This window comes from Centruroides sculpturatus, unplaced genomic scaffold (assembly GCF_000671375.1).
Source record: "Centruroides sculpturatus isolate CEXI.00-Female unplaced genomic scaffold, Cexi_2.0 scaffold1011, whole genome shotgun sequence".
NCBI classification, from domain to species: domain Eukaryota; kingdom Metazoa; phylum Arthropoda; class Arachnida; order Scorpiones; family Buthidae; genus Centruroides; species Centruroides sculpturatus.
This window is the reverse complement of record NW_019385189.1, coordinates 107,418-129,190: the sequence shown is the minus strand read 5'-3', so window position 1 is coordinate 129,190 and position 21,773 is coordinate 107,418. Positions and strand designations below refer to the sequence as shown.

Here is a 21,773-nt window from a genome sequence, read left to right as displayed (position 1 = left end):
AAGCATACACAGCATCCCGTTTTGGGGTGTTGCAGCAGCACGCGCACTTCACACGTGCCTGTATGATATCATATGTATTTCTCATATTAACAATAATCTTGTAACAAGATTATTGTTAATATCGGTATTTTTAGGGCTTATATTAAACTACACACAATAACAATCAGACCTATAAATTTCCACTGTATTTCCATCCTTAATCTCGAGAACAGTGTTAGATAGATGAAAGTCGAGACCAGATGTGGAAAGCTTAGGAGTAGAAGGCCTCAATTAACTATGTATGAACTTCCGGTTTACACCGGACGTTACGTGATTTATATTCAAAATTTTTCTCCAGAACGGAGTTACATAGATGACTGGCATGACTTGTTATCAGGAAAAGTATGATAGACAGGGGATATACTACTAATTTGAGATCGAGAGCATATTTTTAAATTTGTTAAATTAAGAATATGATTAACAATTGCAACCCGGAATTGTGACGATATGACAATAATTTTTGTTCGTTTATAGTTTAAATTGCTGTCGTTACTGATACAGATCTTTCATGTATAAGCTGTATAATTTTATTCTTCTTGAATTATTGATAAAGAGCGATAAGATGAATAATTAAAAATTCTTTCAGTTAATTAGTATTTGAGAAGTAAATTTTTAAAGCCTTTTCTATAAGCGGCTTTTAAATAGATACATTTAAAAAAAAAAGTTATTTGTGGCTTTACATCTTACGATGTATCGATTTTTCGGTAGTTGTAAAAGGTTAGAAGTAATATAACGATAAAGTTTCTTCCCGAAACGATTTAACATAAATAGCTAATGATGACAACAAGTATTTTTAGATGTAAAAAATATCGTTATCAAGAAACTCGTAAAAGATTCAGTAAGAGTTTAAGACGAAAGATAAAGACCAGATACAAAATTCTTTCAAGTAAAGTTAGTGCAACCACAAAGAACTTACCATTTAATATCATTAGACAATTATTTATATCTATTCTGTTATAATTAAATCATACAAAACTTTAAATTAAATTAATTAATTCTTATATTTAATGATCATTTAGAAAGAAAAAAAAAAGAGTCGTTTTAGAAATGGTAACAGAGAACAATTTCAGTATCATTTATATATAAGTTGTATGTAATAAGTTACATGATAAATAATAATTTTGAGGTTTCTAAGTAAAACATTACAATGTTTGCCAATTACTAACTCAATAAATTTTCTCATTTGTCAAGTCTTTAGTAAATCCTCTTTGCTGTTTCTGAATTTCAAATTATCCTCATGACAATCTCGGGGATTTTGAGAAATGAAGATACATTAACCCAATTTATCTCTACCAACAGTGTATAAATTGTCTCATAAAAGATAATATTCAAAATATGTAAATAAATTGCTTAAAAGTTTATTTTACTTAAAGCAAAAATCCGCCGTTTTGTTTTGCAAAAATGTTCAAATTCCAAAAAGAATAATGAAAATTGAAAGTGGCATTTGGCAGGAAGCATTCAGAATTACATTAAATAATAATAAAAATTGTGTTCAGGTTACAACGTGGCAAACTGCCAACATGCCAAAGAATGAAAGAATTCTACAGGTGTATTGGCTTTCTACCAAGGGGAAAACTATCAAAGGAGTCAGAAATACGAATTTGGACATTCTTCAAATGCATTTAAATGATAAATTTTTAAAATCATATTTCTCTTTAAATTCTAACTCTTATATATTCTCTTTTCCCTACGATTGTACAATACATTACACTTCTTCCAAGACATGTTATCTGATAACGCCTTTTTTTTAAATTAACGTTTACACATCATTTAATTAAGATTAATCAACGGATCTAAAATATTATGCATAAATAATGAATAAATAAGTTGTATTTCTCAATGAATCTTTAATTGCATCGATTAATAAATTATAAATTCATGTAAAGATTACATATACGTTCTCGTTCATTATTCTTTCATCAATTCTATTTTAATGTCAATTAATAAGAACTATATTAAACTTTAAGCAAATTTAAGAATAATTTTTATTCTTTGAATTAAATTAATATTTTTTCTTCTATTTTTTAAAATATATATATATAACTAATTCTCTATGTAAACAAAGCTTCAGATCATCTATATTTGCATTATTTAGTTCAAAAATAACTTATAATTTAAGTCTATTTTTTAAAACTACGTTTATTAATTTACATATTTTAATGAAGAATACGTTTCCATAAGTATAATTTATCATTTTGTTTGTCAATTTTATTGTTTATGACGCATTAAAAGTATATAAATGTTGTTATCTTTCCTAAGAAAAACAAACAAGCATAGAATACTTTCGACTATTGCAGGTAATGAGAAGCCAATTAGGCAACGATAAACTCTCTTAGGAGTTTCTCTGGCCTTTTCTGGCCTAATTACAATTCACTTAGGCCTATCTGCATTAAGCAAAGATCTTAATACGAATAAAGCTCATAATTAAGAAATAATAATCAGGTTTTTTTAACTATGTTTTATTTATAGAGTTATATATTCTTTAAGTTAGAATATGTAATAGAATAAAATTTACAACATAGAATTGCTAAAAAATCAACAGCTTTTATCAATTCTTTACCACAGATGACTTGCAAATTTTACGTTATATGGCGATTTAACGGGTATATTCGAGATAAAATATATGAAATTCTCTTTAGATTCTTCTTAAATTACTTTCTAAATATTAAATTATAAATATTTTGAGTTTATTTATCAATAATTGATAATTTTAACAAATAATTCTATTCAGATTACAATTTTAAGTAGTTGAATTACGCGTAATCGAGCTTCGTATAGTCTCAGAAATTTAGGATTATTTTACAAAAAAATAGAACCCAAAAGATGTTTAATTAGGTTAATTTAAACAAATTTAAAATACACGTTAAAAGCGATAAGAATTATCAATCTGTTGATAAAAGAGTTTAGTTAAAGTAGCATGACAGTATCATATTACAGAAGTAAAATATAGGATTTTTGCATGGAAATCGATTGTCGGTATCACAGATCCGATTTCACAAAACTGATGATTCAGAATTTTGCACATCGGATATGCACCAAAGAACCGATAGAACAAAAAAGAAGAAGAAGGAGTAAAGGAAATGCCCTTTGCAGAAAGTCGAAATCGTTGACGTGGATCAGGAAAACCGTTCTATAAGCTAGTAACAGAATATTGGATTGCTTCTAACTGAATTTAATTCTTAATCTGCACATTCGTTAAATATGCAAATGAAGCTAACTTTTCTTTGTTACCGAACGGAAATATTCCATACTTAAGGGAGAAACCGAGTCATATGTTAAAAGAAGGAACATCATAGAAGTACAACCTTACCTTCTATCGTCGTGCAGCGAGCTGTAAATAATTGAATAGAGAATCTTGGTGTAGATCTAATGACGCTTATTTGTTTGAAAGTTATCTAAACTATTTCCAGTAAAATGTTCTGCCTACGTGTTCAATTTTTATCTACATTATTGTAAAATTTTAATATAAAAAGCTTTTCAACTACAATACATTCGAGCTCCAGTTTTACATTTTTAATGTTAAAGGTATAATAAAGCCTGTCACTCAATTTTTAGAAATAAACGTTCGAGTCGTTGGCTCAACCTTTAAGTTTAACATATTACTCTTTTGTTATATTATATTGTAAATATTATATTTGAAAATATGTTTTAAATATTTTTATACAACATATTAAGGAAAATTTGTACAGTATTAGCTACCTGTGCCTGCTGTTTCTCGGGCTTCTGAGGAGGTGGAGATTGGTAAGGTTGGGTTGAAAGAGGGTGATAAAAACAATTGTCTTAGTAACTAATATGTATATTTATAATAATAAAGCTGAAAACTCAAAAAATGACTGGTTTATGTTAATAGGGTGGCCTTTAGGGGTTGTTGGGAGTGTGTGTATGGGTGTGTAGGTGTGTATAAGTGTATATATATACAACACTTATTTCTTCTATCCTGTATACCTATATATAAAAATATTACTTTTAAATTATTTAAAATAATTAATACAGGCTATTTAGTGTTCTAATTCGAAAATATAGTTGCTATTTTACTTTCTATAAATAAAAAATATCCTATTAATAAAGATCTAAAAGATCTCTCCTGGTTACTGTCAAACGTTCATATTACAGAAGTTATCACTCGATAACTTTATCTAACCGTAAATGTTTGATCAACCTGCAAATCTGGACAATTTAATTAATTTATATTAATGTCAAAATTTAATTAAAATACAATTTCTTATTACATTTTATAAAATATAAAAAAGAATAATAACATAACTATGAGAGAGTTAAATAAAAATTGTTTTAAAAGTATAAATTTTAAGTAAAATTTAATTAATTTTATTATATATTTCGAATATAATTTATTTTTTAGGCAATATTAATTATATATTTTTTGGTAATTTTATATGAAAAACTTTAAAATTTTTTAATAGGCCTATAAGCTGTATATTATAACATAAGGTATAAATTATTGATATATTAAATTTACGGTGATTAGAATATTATATAACAAATAGTTCTGTAGTAATATTTTAATTTAATTAATATTATATTAATTAATTATATTACATAAATTACACGTAAAATAAACAAAATCGCCGATATAAAGCGACGCGACAACGCGATTATCGCAACCATTCGCATCAACTCGTAAAGTAATTTGTTACTGTCAAATTACAATTTGATTCCATTTTATATACTGTACTTATTTTTATTTTATTCGTAAATACTTTAATTAAATAAAATTGATAAATTCGAAAATTCTAATTAATATTAATAAAAAAATGCATTTATAGTTTCAGAACTTTACATGAAAATGCTGAAGTATAATAAATTAAAAGCGAATTTTTTTTATTTATAGAATTGAATAAAATAAATTTGGATTTTTACCAATAATTTTATTTTATTTTACTTCTTTTTAAGTCCATAAAATCTTAAAAACATGTTAAAGAAATATCATAACATGCGATTTCACAATTTTCTTTCGTGTATCCTACGATAAAATTAACTTAAAATAAATTCTTAAATCGATTCGAATAGTGAAAAATTTTAACTTTTCTACATCTCTAGATTATAATAAAGTAATTTAATTAAAATTATGAAAATATTCAAATCCATTTATACGCTATTATAATTCTAAAATTAAGTATTCACATTATAAAAATAGCTTCTAAACAGAGAGGAAAAAAATAGAAAAGTCATTTTCTTAAGTTCCAGACTAAAATTTCTTTACCTTTAAAGAAAATATGATTAAATTCTTTAAAAAAAATTATTTTTTATTTAAAAAAAGTTGAAATATTTTATGGACTATCCTTTCAAAAATCGTATAGTGTGAAAGAGTGCTTCGCGCAGACATCCAAACGTGCAAACATTGATGTGATGTCAGTATATACTGAAGCACAACATAAGGATATCCGCTTGTAAAATGTCATCAGAATTTTTTCCAGATATACGAACTGGAATTGATGCCAGTCAAAATAAAGCATGCATTTCATCCCCTAAAATTCGTTGCCATTTTTATTACGTGGTTATAGAGAATCGATGATGTTTGTATAGAAATAAAATAAAATAAAATAAATTATTTATTTTAACATCCGGGTTGCAATTTTTACTCGTATTTTTAATTTATTTAATTTAAAATATATGCTCTCCACCTCAAATTATTAGTGTCTTGCCCCTGTACATCATACTTTTCCTGATAACAGCAATCATGCCAATAGCCAAATTTTTTAATTGAAATCACAGTCTAGATATAGTTAACCTGTTATAATAGGACAGACAGATGGACGACACTGAGAATTTATACTTCTGCATTTTTTTTTTAAAATTGTAACCCAATTAGAAATTACACGTACATAAACAGTAGCTGAAAATTCATCTAATATTTCCGTGTGTGGTTAATTGTAAGTAAACAAACACGTAATGTTTAGTTTCAATGGTTACAGCTATAATTAATTACAAAGTTTACAATAACAAGTGATCGATTGTAAGATAAGTTTAAGAAGAAGTTGAAGAAGATATAAAAATAAGCTTTAAATAAATACTGTAAATCTTTAATAATTTATATGAAATGGTCTGATAGACAGATAGACAAAATATTACAATTTATTTCTTTAAGAATTCGTCATGCTGTTAGAAGAAGCTCTATTTAATTTTTAATAATATACATTGCAAACAATGAATTCATAATAAGCTTATTTTTCGAATATTTTAAAGAATTTTAAACATATTTTTTTATTCAAAAAATTTATTTATTTAATATAAAATTCAATTTTTGATGATTTTTAATTCAATTATTCAGTATTGTATCATAATTTTAGTAAGATATAAAAGAATTTAATTATTAAAATTTTACTAGGAATTTTCTATTATTTTTTTTTATTAATAATTTATTACGAAATAATAAATAACTTGGATTTTTTAATACCGAAATTAATATAATTAAATGTAATTTATGCTTAAGATGTATATATTTATGTCGAGTAATTTATTTAAATGGAAGAAATAAATTTAAAAATATCAAAAACAATTTGAAAAATCTCCAAAAACTATTTTTTTTTTTGATTACGCGAATGATCAAACTTTTAAATTACGAAATTCTGACTGAAAATACGATCTAAAATTCTAAGAATCTAAATTTGCTTTTTCTGGCCACTTGCCATCTTAGAAAATTCAAAAACATTCTCATTTATCTTTCAATATGGATCATAATGCAAATTTGAAGAGAAATTTTAAATTATCGCTTCATATTTTCTTAATAAATTTATTTATTATTTTTTTACAGATATAAATATATATATATATAATGATATTCTTAAATTGTTTAGCGTGCAATCTTCTTTAATTAGTACAACGCGTTTAATGAGAAAATTCTCAAGAAGTTATAAAAAAAATTGTATTATTTTTAAATTTTAATTTAATTAAATTTCCTTCGTATTAATTAAAATTATTTCTTGTTTTTTTTCTAAATTTATTTTAGGAATTTTGGCATACATGGATTACAGGGCGCCCACGTTGACGTTGGAACCACCGAGTCGATTGACATTCCTCAATAGCACAGGAGGATCTGCTCCTTGTTCGGTTATAGGAAATCCCAGACCAACAGTTTATTGGGTTACGAGTGATGGAACTCCCGTAACAAATATACCAGGTTTAAGAACTTCTCTACCCAATGGAACTTTATACTTTCCACCCTTTCCATCAGAGCGATATCGACAAGATATCCATTCTGCCGTTTATAGATGTGTCGCCTCGAATTTGGTTGGAAAAGTTGGTTCCAGAGACGTACACGTTAGAGCAGGTAAGTACAGTACTGTACATGTGTATAAGAGCTGTTTATAAATGAAGTCCACACTAGAAAGAAAGGAGGGAGAGAGGGGCTATGACAATTCGGATAAAGTTGTACAAGAGGGAAGGATTAAATTTAAAGGGTGATCGAGTTTTGTTAGAGGTCCAAAGAGGGAAAACTTGGATAAACTTAAACAAGAGGGAGAGGGGAGTAAAAATTTCAAGAAAAATGCGGACGTAGTTTAAGGACACCTACATAGAGTTTTAATGGATGTAAATCGAAATAATTAAAAATGAAAACTTTACGTGTTTGAAAACTCTAAAAGAGAAAGAGTAAGAGAGAGAGAGAGCAGTCAAATGGAAAAAGTTGAAGTGAGTTTTTTGAGATTTAATATGAAACACTGCACGTCAGAAGCACCGCGCGCGCGAAGTAGATTGTGCTTGAAAATTTGCGTTGTGTTAGGTGCTACTTTTATCGAGCGTTACTGTGCGTGATACTCAAGCGGTGTCCAATTCCTCTTTGCCAAACTGAGGCTCTTTCGTTGGTAACGAAGCGTTTGGGTCTGTAGTATACGCTCCGTCGATGGCAGGTGTTGTGGTCAGGATTTGTATGTTCGTGACGTCCAGAATAAAATCGAACACTAGATGGTGTTGTGGCGTGACGGAGAAACCACAAAATCTTCAGCTCGAGTAAGTATTTAATATAAATTACATTCTATGAAACATTAAGCGATTCTGATCAAAAATACTCGTTACACGACTAAATTATGTAAGCTAATAACTCAACGCTACAATTTGTTTACTAGAATCCGCTTTTATTATACATCGGATAACGGAAGAAGTCGGAAAATATAAAGTAAAAATTTAAGTAGAGAGATGAGATACTCTTCCGGTCGTTCAACTTAAGACAATCGCACCATTATTTTGACACCTCCCTTGGAACCAATTCGACCGCTCCATGCATTGATATGGTAATGAGCGAAGGAAGGTCTGCATTTTTCTATCCCTCTGGCTTCTAAATCCGTCCGGAGTTCCTACAGAATTTTTCCCGCCATTCATTTGAAAGTTTAATCGGAAGTCGTTGGCACAACGCCAAACATGGACTAGGACGTACTAACGGATGCGTCAGCTGTCTGTCTTTATTACAATTCCTGTTTCAAACAGGACATCTTTCTCTTACTGACTGGCCAAAATCGGTCAACAGAAAAAAAAAATCCAACTTTTTTTTTTCTTTTCTTTTCTTTTCTGTAATTTTTTTCATTAAAAAGTAATACGAATTATCTTTAATAATTGTATGCAAATGTAATTCTCTAAAAGAAAACGCTTTATTAAAGCAATTTGAATATTTGAAAACATAAGAGTATCAAGCAAAAGTTCAGTTTTGACAGGTAAAATCGCCATAAAAATCGATTTCTCTTCGATTTAAAGGTTAAGAAAACTGATGTATTTTTCATGGCAACGATAACGGTATTATGTTTGAGCGAATATGGTAATGTTAAATATTCTCCACTTCTACTGCATCCGAACTAAATTCTAAACTTATAATTCTATATTTTATATGCGCGTTATACGCGATAATATGGAGAAATTCCTATTCGCTTTAACTGTTATTCGTTATTATCACGCATTAAAACTTCATAAGCGTGTAAACACACGTCTGATACTTTTATTGTACATCAGATACCGTTAATTTTTACGTTATAATATTTTCCGATAAGAGTGAAGAGTAAATGGCTCACTTTCGAATTCATTTTCACAAATGACATATTTGGTCGATTTATCTGGCGTAAGCGATATAATTTCGCACCGTCCACCCTTCTAGAAGTAATTGCTTTGGGAATGATGACCCGTAGCAATACGATGTGCTACCGTGTCGTGACGTCATAGGCGTATAAAGTCGAGAATCCATTTGTCTTTCGATTTGTTACAGGACATAGTGTTGCCAAGCTCATAATCGCCAATAGGATTTTAAAAGTGACGGCTGACATCGGGTTATTATTTCTTGCCATTCGAAAGAAAAATCCGTTCCAAATTTCTAAATAATGTTCTCAACAAGTATTTTCTTCTATATAAATGGATTAACAATATTAAAGAGTTAATACTGAGGCCTAAAATTTAAGAGAGAGAGATAAAAAAAACTTAATTTCTTATCACTTATTCTTATATTTATACAACTTTTTAGATATTTTTATCTCAATTAAATAACATGACTAACAGCTTTGTCTATTAATCTTCTTAATAATTTTCTAAATTAAGAATTCTTCTTTGTGTATATATATATATATATATACGAAATAATTTATGTTGGTTTATTTTGGTATCATAATATATAACTTCATTTGACATGAATGTTAAATGCAAAGGCTTTTTATTACAGCAAATACGTCTTTTTCAGTATTTATACTGCTTATATACGAGTTTATATTATATTACTGACATAATTAAGCTTCTAAAACATATCTTTTTTGGGCTCCTAGTACAATAATAAACAAACAAATCAGTGTTAAAAAATTGTATTATAGTTTTTAATAATAAAATTTAAAAACTAAATTGAAGTACCTTAGTTAAACTCTCACACCCAATTTAGTGCCAAAATTATATCTTAATATACATGAAATAGAATGAATAAAGTTAAATTTTAAGGCTTCAAAATTAAGAGGCCTGAAAAAATGACTGCTGATAAGGCCCGATGAAAGGAGTTGTAACTCTAACATTATCTTACTGTAATATATTTTTATTATTTTTTATAGTAATGTTAATAAAACAGTGAATTAATGTTATTATTCTTTAAAACAATGCTTCGTATTTGGTAAAATATATTCGTAATTATTGTTACAGTCATTTTTCTTACAATAAAAAAAAATGATTAAGAATTAAAAAATTTGAAGCTCAGTCTTAAAAAATATAGGAAAATTAAATAGCCAATAACTCTGTATATTTTATAACTTACTTTCTTAATTACAACCCTCGCTGGACTATTTAATTTCTTTCTTTTTTTAAAAAAATAAACTTCTTTTATAATTATTTCAATTGGTTTAGTGTTTTATTGACCATTTAATGTTTGGCTTTCGGTTAATTTTTTTTTGCTTCATTTGAAACATTTAATAAAAACGTCTTTTTATGTCGAATCGTGTCATTTTAAATGATTGGTCGACACTACTTTCATTTGTAGTCTGTAAAATTCTTGAATCATTTAATTACATTAACTTAATTAAATTCTGTATTATGAATTACATGTTACTATAAAAATAATGATGAAACTACGTGTAAGAATTTAATGTTGGCTTTAAATTAAAAATAAACGATTTTTTCATCTATTATTCTAAGAAAATTTACAAAGAAATCAAAATTATAAAAGTATTTTTTCGTGCAAAATAACCTCTAAAGAGCGACCATTTTTTTTATATGTTCCTGTCAGTGGTCTTTGTTTAGAGGTTTGGTAGTTTTGTATTTAATTGACTGTTAAGCTAGATAAAAATTCATTAAGATTTTGATAGTTTTCAATGAAAAATAACTCATTAGCATGAAATCTCAATTTATCGCCACCATTTTTTATTTCTTATGTTGGCACTAAAACGAATATAACACTGTATTGAAACCCGTCAAACAGTAAAATTTATGTGTAATAAATATAATGAAGTCTACATATATGTTCTTGAAAATCACGTAAGTCGATAATTCGAGGGATTCTTTAATACATTCAAACTTTGATACAGATTTCTATTAAATAGCGTCACCCTCGTAAAGCATCAATAAATACTTGTAAACTATATCAGTTTACAAGTATTTATATATAAATATTCCCAATAAATATTAAATAGAGCCAAACTGCTAATCCGAGGGCATTAAACAACCTCATCTCAGTTAAGATGAGGTTGTTTAAAGTACAGTACCTCAGTTTAACGCGCTCACTCGATTTAGTGCCAATTTAGATGGGCGCTAAATCGAAAGTTTGCTGTAAAAGAATTAATTTAAAAAATTAATAAATAATTAAATTACATACACAATTTTATTACATTCCATTATTTATTGTCTGATTACAAATATATTATATACAAATATTTATTATATAAAACTAATAAAATGTTAAAAAATATAAGTATAATTATATATACATATATAATAAAAATTCTATAGTAAATATTGTTTACATAAGATGACCTGAATATTCTACATAAAACGATTTAAGTTGAATCAACTATCCAATATGTTATCATAAATGTAAACACTTACTCTTATATGTATATGGATATATAAAGGCATATAATAAAAATTTAAGACATTCTTTTATCTCAAACTCTGTATTGCTATGACAACGCATCAATAATAAAATTTGAAATTTTTTCCTTTATCTTCAGAAACATTCAAATTAAATTTCTTACTGAAGTTTCCACATGTAAGATATGTTTGTCGAAGAATTTTTCTTGACTATATTTGGTCTATGTAATTCGATCATGCATTGTTTCTTTCCTTTCTTTTATTATTATTATTATTTAATATATAATATGGAAAGTTTTTAAATTAATAATTAACGTCTCTAGATAATAAATTTTCTATATTTAAAAGTTATTTTATATTTATATAATTAATATATTTATAAATTTTTAATCGTCTAAAATTTTGATAGATTCCATTTGTTTCGGATTTGATAGAATTTTTTAATATGAATAATTTAAGAAAATATATCTGATTGAAATGTTAATATTTTCCATATAAATGCTTTTTCTTCCACATTATCATTTTCAATATTTCTCATGAATCATAATCGGCAAAATCAATTTTATTTGGCCAAATCCATAGAAGACACATACCATTCTAGTTTCGCTTTCATTTTATTTCTTATTTTATAAATGTTTATTTATTAAGAATTTTCTTTTGAATTACTTCTTATCGATTTATATTTTAGACTTATTTTTTTAAAAAAGATATTAGAAGTAATTTTTAAACCAGCAAACTGCAATTCTATATCGGTGCCTTCTCCTCCTAAGATTTCCATATCTGATCTCGACTTCCATCTCTCTAACTCCATTCTCGAGATTAAAGAAACACAGAAGGACGGACAGACGGACGGACGGACGACAGTGGGAATTTATAAGTCTACAATTTTTTCAAATTTCAGTCCAATTAACTCGACGTCTAAGATGCTCTTTTGTAAAATAATTAATGGGTAATGCTTGTAATTATGTAATATTTAAGTACAGGAGTAAGGTCGTGATCCATCTTTAATAAAATTGTATAGTTTAATATGCGATTTTCATAGTGAAAACTTTGAAGATGTCTTGCCTAAATTCATTAATTTACAGATTCGTGCTTTAAAATTTATGATTCTGGGGATAATTTGATTTTATAGAAGATGTCCTAACATTTGTTTAAATATGGGCATCACAATGAGAAAATAAAATATGATCGCATCAAAAGTTCTTATAGTGTAAATATTTAAGGAACTGACCAATTATACTGTTCATTTGTTTATGATCAATAATCAAAAATAGCTCACAAATTAAGCTTCCAATATGCATTTTCCTAATTACTATACCCTTAAAAAACAAACTTGTTATGTATTTTCCTTTAAAATATAAATATTTTAAAATATGATAGCAAATTTAAGTGATCGCCATTTTTCTTTCTGTAATGACAGTTTTGTTATAATAACATTTGATCAGACAACCGGATGGCCGAGCGAGTTGACGCTCCATTCTACTTTTCTGGAGGATCCTGGCTTAAGTCCAAGCCAATTTACTCAAGAAAAATCTTAAATTTTCATGGGTATACTCAGTTATGTTAGGCCCTTTCTCTTGGCATTCGGCCCCCTACTAAATCCAGAATGGGTATTTTAACATGCCCTCTTAGTGCTTATTGAGTAGGAGAATTACGATTAGGAAACTTATTAATAATATTCAGAGAAGAATTTAGCTAAATTCAATTGAAAAGTTTTAAATATAACGCCAAAAATTGAAATGATCGATATTTTATTTCAACATTTACTTTAACAGAATAATTTCTATAGCTCATGTGTGAAATTAAACTAGAAGTTTCTAAACTTTCAGTTTTATACGACAATATTTTAAAAAATAACACACAAAGCACGTTTCGACATAATGTTTACTCTTGAATATTAAAACAAATATAAAAACTCGAATCACTTAAGCGTATTAGTGACGAGTTAAAGTTTGTACAGACAAACAAACAGGCGGAATACATACTAATGGAAAACAATAAATGTTGATAAAGTTATGAACATCAACGAAATTTATCATTTAGCAAAGATGAAAATTTTCATATAAAATCAATAAAATGTAAAATATTCATGAATTAATTTCGAATAATTTTTTATAAGCAAAAATATTCGATTTAAATTATTTATTTAATGGAAAATATGAAAAATCATAAAATTTTATAACACAAATCATTTTATATTTTCCTCAAAATATCGAGAAAAGATAATGACGATATTTTGCATCAATTAGTAATTGATGTGGTAAGAGAATATTGTATCTCCCCCTGTAATAAGGCTCGCCTTTATTACAATAAAGTAATTATATATATTCTGCATAAATTAATAAACGTTAATGTTCAGAGTTCAAAATTCTAATCGAAATGTTTATTTATTTATATTTAAAAATATTATTTTAAAATTAATTGTAATAAATTTTGTATTATGAGCCAACGATTCTCAGCCTTTCTAAGTTGCGAGATCTTTTATTTTCTTTTTTATTTAAAAATTGTCGAACGTTTCTTAATTTAGAGCCTTAGAAATTGGAATTATCGAAGGATCATCTGAATATTTTACCTATATTTCATACTCTTCATGGCTATTACTTGTGGCTCTAAGATATAATATTTAACAGGGGTTTCACCTCCACCAAATTTGAGGTCCTAAGCTACAGATACTCCTATTTACGAAGCCCTAAGCAGAGTAGTTTTGGCGCCTGAGGCAACAAAGAAATTCTGCGGGTTCATTTTGGCACTCGGCATCCAGACCTCATCTTCGCCGCTTTTGTTATGCCGTTGGCCCTAAACTATTACTTTTTTAGCTTACGTGGAAATCCGACTTTGATCTTCTATGTTTATGCACATTTATCAATGTGTAACTTTGTATTTTATTGTGATAGCAATTAAATAATTTCAAATATGAATAATTATCAATAGAAATCTCGACACTTTCGTATGACAATGGGGACTTTCAAAATCCGCAGACCACAGGTTGAGTATCGCTGATGTAAATAAAAATAGAGCAAAAAAGTGCCTTTTTAAAGGAATGGATTTTTCTCTATATTCTATTTATATGTTAAGGAATTTTTCTTCATTATATCTTTTATGTATTTCGATCGTATACTATTTTATATAAAACAAGAATATTTTAAATCGGTAATAAACATTTATAGATAAAAATGTTATATTTCCAAAGTAGTTAACGATTTATTAAGGTTATAACTTAGAAGTTTTCAAGATTTCATTTAATTTCCAAGTATAAGTATATGTAAAATTTTTCTTTTAGACATTCAATTTAATGAATTACATTTATAATAATTTGAATTACAATAAAATAATTAAATTAACTATTATATACAGTAATTAATAAACAATGAATTTTTTTTGTTTTACTACAATGGAACAGAAGAGAAACTATTACAATTCATATTGGCATTAATCCAACACTATCAAGCGAATTTAAGCAATGTTTATGATCAAAATATCTACAATGAATCCTACAATAAAATCTGTTTTCTTTTATTTTTTAATGAAACAAAATATCCACTGCTTAAACCTTTCTTATATTTATAGATTTAATAGAAACATAGANATGAAAATGCTGAAGTATAATAAATTAAAAGCGAATTTTTTTTATTTATAGAATTGAATAAAATAAATTTGGATTTTTACCAATAATTTTATTTTATTTTACTTCTTTTTAAGTCCATAAAATCTTAAAAACATGTTAAAGAAATATCATAACATGCGATTTCACAATTTTCTTTCGTGTATCCTACGATAAAATTAACTTAAAATAAATTCTTAAATCGATTCGAATAGTGAAAAATTTTAACTTTTCTACATCTCTAGATTATAATAAAGTAATTTAATTAAAATTATAAAAATATTCAAATCCATTTATACGCTATTATAATTCTAAAATTAAGTATTCACATTATAAAAATAGCTTCTAAACAGAGAGGAAAAAAATAGAAAAGTCATTTTCTTAAGTTCCAGACTAAAATTTCTTTACCTTTAAAGAAAATATGATTAAATTCTTTAAAAAAAATTATTTTTTATTTAAAAAAAGTTGAAATATTTTATGGACTATCCTTTCAAAAATCGTATAGTGTGAAAGAGTGCTTCGCGCAGACATCCAAACGTGCAAACATTGATGTGATGTCAGTATATACTGAAGCACAACATAAGGATATCCGCTTGTAAAATGTCATCAGAATTTTTTCCAGATATACGAACTGGAATTGATGCCAGTCAAAATAAAGCATGCATTTCATCCCCTAAAATTCGTTGCCATTTTTATTACGTGGTTATAGAGAATCGATGATGTTTGTATAGAAATAAAATAAAATAAAATAAATTATTTATTTTAACATCCGGGTTGCAATTTTTACTCGTATTTTTAATTTATTTAATTTAAAATATATGCTCTCCACCTCAAATTATTAGTGTCTTGCCCCTGTACATCATACTTTTCCTGATAACAGCAATCATGCCAATAGCCAAATTTTTTAATTGAAATCACAGTCTAGATATAGTTAACCTGTTATAATAGGACAGACAGATGGACGACACTGAGAATTTATACTTCTGCATTTTTTTTTTAAAATTGTAACCCAATTAGAAATTACACGTACATAAACAGTAGCTGAAAATTCATCTAATATTTCCGTGTGTGGTTAATTGTAAGTAAACAAACACGTAATGTTTAGTTTCAATGGTTACAGCTATAATTAATTACAAAGTTTACAATAACAAGTGATCGATTGTAAGATAAGTTTAAGAAGAAGTTGAAGAAGATATAAAAATAAGCTTTAAATAAATACTGTAAATCTTTAATAATTTATATGAAATGGTCTGATAGACAGATAGACAAAATATTACAATTTATTTCTTTAAGAATTCGTCATGCTGTTAGAAGAAGCTCTATTTAATTTTTAATAATATACATTGCAAACAATGAATTCATAATAAGCTTATTTTTCGAATATTTTAAAGAATTTTAAACATATTTTTTTATTCAAAAAATTTATTTATTTAATATAAAATTCAATTTTTGATGATTTTTAATTCAATTATTCAGTATTGTATCATAATTTTAGTAAGATATAAAAGAATTTAATTATTAAAATTTTACTAGGAATTTTCTATTATTTTTTTTTATTAATAATTTATTACGAAATAATAAATAACTTGGATTTTTTAATACCGAAATTAATATAATTAAATGTAATTTATGCTTAAGATGTATATATTTATGTCGAGTAATTTATTTAAATGGAAGAAATAAATTTAAAAATATCAAAAACAATTTGAAAAATCTCCAAAAACTATTTTTTTTTTTGATTACGCGAATGATCAAACTTTTAAATTACGAAATTCTGACTGAAAATACGATCTAAAATTCTAAGAATCTAAATTTGCTTTTTCTGGCCACTTGCCATCTTAGAAAATTCAAAAACATTCTCATTTATCTTTCAATATGGATCATAATGCAAATTTGAAGAGAAATTTTAAATTATCGCTTCATATTTTCTTAATAAATTTATTTATTATTTTTTTACAGATATAAATATATATATATATAATGATATTCTTAAATTGTTTAGCGTGCAATCTTCTTTAATTAGTACAACGCGTTTAATGAGAAAATTCTCAAGAAGTTATAAAAAAAATTGTATTATTTTTAAATTTTAATTTAATTAAATTTCCTTCGTATTAATTAAAATTATTTCTTGTTTTTTTTCTAAATTTATTTTAGGAATTTTGGCATACATGGATTACAGGGCGCCCACGTTGACGTTGGAACCACCGAGTCGATTGACATTCCTCAATAGCACAGGAGGATCTGCTCCTTGTTCGGTTATAGGAAATCCCAGACCAACAGTTTATTGGGTTACGAGTGATGGAACTCCCGTAACAAATATACCAGGTTTAAGAACTTCTCTACCCAATGGAACTTTATACTTTCCACCCTTTCCATCAGAGCGATATCGACAAGATATCCATTCTGCCGTTTATAGATGTGTCGCCTCGAATTTGGTTGGAAAAGTTGGTTCCAGAGACGTACACGTTAGAGCAGGTAAGTACAGTACTGTACATGTGTATAAGAGCTGTTTATAAATGAAGTCCACACTAGAAAGAAAGGAGGGAGAGAGGGGCTATGACAATTCGGATAAAGTTGTACAAGAGGGAAGGATTAAATTTAAAGGGTGATCGAGTTTTGTTAGAGGTCCAAAGAGGGAAAACTTGGATAAACTTAAACAAGAGGGAGAGGGGAGTAAAAATTTCAAGAAAAATGCGGACGTAGTTTAAGGACACCTACATAGAGTTTTAATGGATGTAAATCGAAATAATTAAAAATGAAAACTTTACGTGTTTGAAAACTCTAAAAGAGAAAGAGTAAGAGAGAGAGAGAGCAGTCAAATGGAAAAAGTTGAAGTGAGTTTTTTGAGATTTAATATGAAACACTGCACGTCAGAAGCACCGCGCGCGCGAAGTAGATTGTGCTTGAAAATTTGCGTTGTGTTAGGTGCTACTTTTATCGAGCGTTACTGTGCGTGATACTCAAGCGGTGTCCAATTCCTCTTTGCCAAACTGAGGCTCTTTCGTTGGTAACGAAGCGTTTGGGTCTGTAGTATACGCTCCGTCGATGGCAGGTGTTGTGGTCAGGATTTGTATGTTCGTGACGTCCAGAATAAAATCGAACACTAGATGGTGTTGTGGCGTGACGGAGAAACCACAAAATCTTCAGCTCGAGTAAGTATTTAATATAAATTACATTCTATGAAACATTAAGCGATTCTGATCAAAAATACTCGTTACACGACTAAATTATGTAAGCTAATAACTCAACGCTACAATTTGTTTACTAGAATCCGCTTTTATTATACATCGGATAACGGAAGAAGTCGGAAAATATAAAGTAAAAATTTAAGTAGAGAGATGAGATACTCTTCCGGTCGTTCAACTTAAGACAATCGCACCATTATTTTGACACCTCCCTTGGAACCAATTCGACCGCTCCATGCATTGATATGGTAATGAGCGAAGGAAGGTCTGCATTTTTCTATCCCTCTGGCTTCTAAATCCGTCCGGAGTTCCTACAGAATTTTTCCCGCCATTCATTTGAAAGTTTAATCGGAAGTCGTTGGCACAACGCCAAACATGGACTAGGACGTACTAACGGATGCGTCAGCTGTCTGTCTTTATTACAATTCCTGTTTCAAACAGGACATCTTTCTCTTACTGACTGGCCAAAATCGGTCAACAGAAAAAAAAAATCCAACTTTTTTTTTTCTTTTCTTTTCTTTTCTGTAATTTTTTTCATTAAAAAGTAATACGAATTATCTTTAATAATTGTATGCAAATGTAATTCTCTAAAAGAAAACGCTTTATTAAAGCAATTTGAATATTTGAAAACATAAGAGTATCAAGCAAAAGTTCAGTTTTGACAGGTAAAATCGCCATAAAAATCGATTTCTCTTCGATTTAAAGGTTAAGAAAACTGATGTATTTTTCATGGCAACGATAACGGTATTATGTTTGAGCGAATATGGTAATGTTAAATATTCTCCACTTCTACTGCATCCGAACTAAATTCTAAACTTATAATTCTATATTTTATATGCGCGTTATACGCGATAATATGGAGAAATTCCTATTCGCTTTAACTGTTATTCGTTATTATCACGCATTAAAACTTCATAAGCGTGTAAACACACGTCTGATACTTTTATTGTACATCAGATACCGTTAATTTTTACGTTATAATATTTTCCGATAAGAGTGAAGAGTAAATGGCTCACTTTCGAATTCATTTTCACAAATGACATATTTGGTCGATTTATCTGGCGTAAGCGATATAATTTCGCACCGTCCACCCTTCTAGAAGTAATTGCTTTGGGAATGATGACCCGTAGCAATACGATGTGCTACCGTGTCGTGACGTCATAGGCGTATAAAGTCGAGAATCCATTTGTCTTTCGATTTGTTACAGGACATAGTGTTGCCAAGCTCATAATCGCCAATAGGATTTTAAAAGTGACGGCTGACATCGGGTTATTATTTCTTGCCATTCGAAAGAAAAATCCGTTCCAAATTTCTAAATAATGTTCTCAACAAGTATTTTCTTCTATATAAATGGATTAACAATATTAAAGAGTTAATACTGAGGCCTAAAATTTAAGAGAGAGAGATAAAAAAAACTTAATTTCTTATCACTTATTCTTATATTTATACAACTTTTTAGATATTTTTATCTCAATTAAATAACATGACTAACAGCTTTGTCTATTAATCTTCTTAATAATTTTCTAAATTAAGAATTCTTCTTTGTGTATATATATATATATATATACGAAATAATTTATGTTGGTTTATTTTGGTATCATAATATATAACTTCATTTGACATGAATGTTAAATGCAAAGGCTTTTTATTACAGCAAATACGTCTTTTTCAGTATTTATACTGCTTATATACGAGTTTATATTATATTACTGACATAATTAAGCTTCTAAAACATATCTTTTTTGGGCTCCTAGTACAATAATAAACAAACAAATCAGTGTTAAAAAATTGTATTATAGTTTTTAATAATAAAATTTAAAAACTAAATTGAAGTACCTTAGTTAAACTCTCACACCCAATTTAGTGCCAAAATTATATCTTAATATACATGAAATAGAATGAATAAAGTTAAATTTTAAGGCTTCAAAATTAAGAGGCCTGAAAAAATGACTGCTGATAAGGCCCGATGAAAGGAGTTGTAACTCTAACATTATCTTACTGTAATATATTTTTATTATTTTTTATAGTAATGTTAATAAAACAGTGAATTAATGTTATTATTCTTTAAAACAATGCTTCGTATTTGGTAAAATATATTCGTAATTATTGTTACAGTCATTTTTCTTACAATAAAAAAAAATGATTAAGAATTAAAAAATTTGAAGCTCAGTCTTAAAAAATATAGGAAAATTAAATAGCCAATAACTCTGTATATTTTATAACTTACTTTCTTAATTACAACCCTCGCTGGACTATTTAATTTCTTTCTTTTTTTAAAAAAATAAACTTCTTTTATAATTATTTCAATTGGTTTAGTGTTTTATTGACCATTTAATGTTTGGCTTTCGGTTAATTTTTTTTTGCTTCATTTGAAACATTTAATAAAAACGTCTTTTTATGTCGAATCGTGTCATTTTAAATGATTGGTCGACACTACTTTCATTTGTAGTCTGTAAAATTCTTGAATCATTTAATTACATTAACTTAATTAAATTCTGTATTATGAATTACATGTTACTATAAAAATAATGATGAAACTACGTGTAAGAATTTAATGTTGGCTTTAAATTAAAAATAAACGATTTTTTCATCTATTATTCTAAGAAAATTTACAAAGAAATCAAAATTATAAAAGTATTTTTTCGTGCAAAATAACCTCTAAAGAGCGACCATTTTTTTTATATGTTCCTGTCAGTGGTCTTTGTTTAGAGGTTTGGTAGTTTTGTATTTAATTGACTGTTAAGCTAGATAAAAATTCATTAAGATTTTGATAGTTTTCAATGAAAAATAACTCATTAGCATGAAATCTCAATTTATCGCCACCATTTTTTATTTCTTATGTTGGCACTAAAACGAATATAACACTGTATTGAAACCCGTCAAACAGTAAAATTTATGTGTAATAAATATAATGAAGTCTACATATATGTTCTTGAAAATCACGTAAGTCGATAATTCGAGGGATTCTTTAATACATTCAAACTTTGATACAGATTTCTATTAAATAGCGTCACCCTCGTAAAGCATCAATAAATACTTGTAAACTATATCAGTTTACAAGTATTTATATATAAATATTCCCAATAAATATTAAATAGAGCCAAACTGCTAATCCGAGGGCATTAAACAACCTCATCTCAGTTAAGATGAGGTTGTTTAAAGTACAGTACCTCAGTTTAACGCGCTCACTCGATTTAGTGCCAATTTAGATGGGCGCTAAATCGAAAGTTTGCTGTAAAAGAATTAATTTAAAAAATTAATAAATAATTAAATTACATACACAATTTTATTACATTCCATTATTTATTGTCTGATTACAAATATATTATATACAAATATTTATTATATAAAACTAATAAAATGTTAAAAAATATAAGTATAATTATATATACATATATAATAAAAATTCTATAGTAAATATTGTTTACATAAGATGACCTGAATATTCTACATAA

At 27.3% G+C, this 21,773-nt stretch overlaps 2 protein-coding genes across 2 annotated transcripts in view; both read left to right on the top strand.

Moving 5' to 3' along the window:
- The window catches only part of LOC111635931 (Down syndrome cell adhesion molecule-like protein Dscam2), a 61,164-nt gene extending 48,094 nt beyond the window's left edge, over positions 1–13,070 (top strand). The window contains exons 2-3 of the mRNA XM_023381071.1: positions 7,007–7,327; positions 12,913–13,070. Coding sequence (XP_023236839.1) covers positions 7,007–7,327; positions 12,913–13,070 — 479 coding nt within the window. The remainder of the gene's footprint in view (positions 1–7,006; positions 7,328–12,912) is intronic.
- Positions 13,071–13,138: 68 nt separating this feature from the next.
- Positions 13,139–21,773, top strand: part of LOC111635928 (Down syndrome cell adhesion molecule-like protein Dscam2) — a gene marked incomplete at its 3' end in the record, with an annotated part of 115,537 nt that continues 106,902 nt past the window's right edge. Inside the window, exons 1-2 of the mRNA XM_023381069.1 lie at positions 13,139–13,142; positions 17,288–17,608. Coding sequence (XP_023236837.1) covers positions 13,139–13,142; positions 17,288–17,608 — 325 coding nt within the window. The remainder of the gene's footprint in view (positions 13,143–17,287; positions 17,609–21,773) is intronic.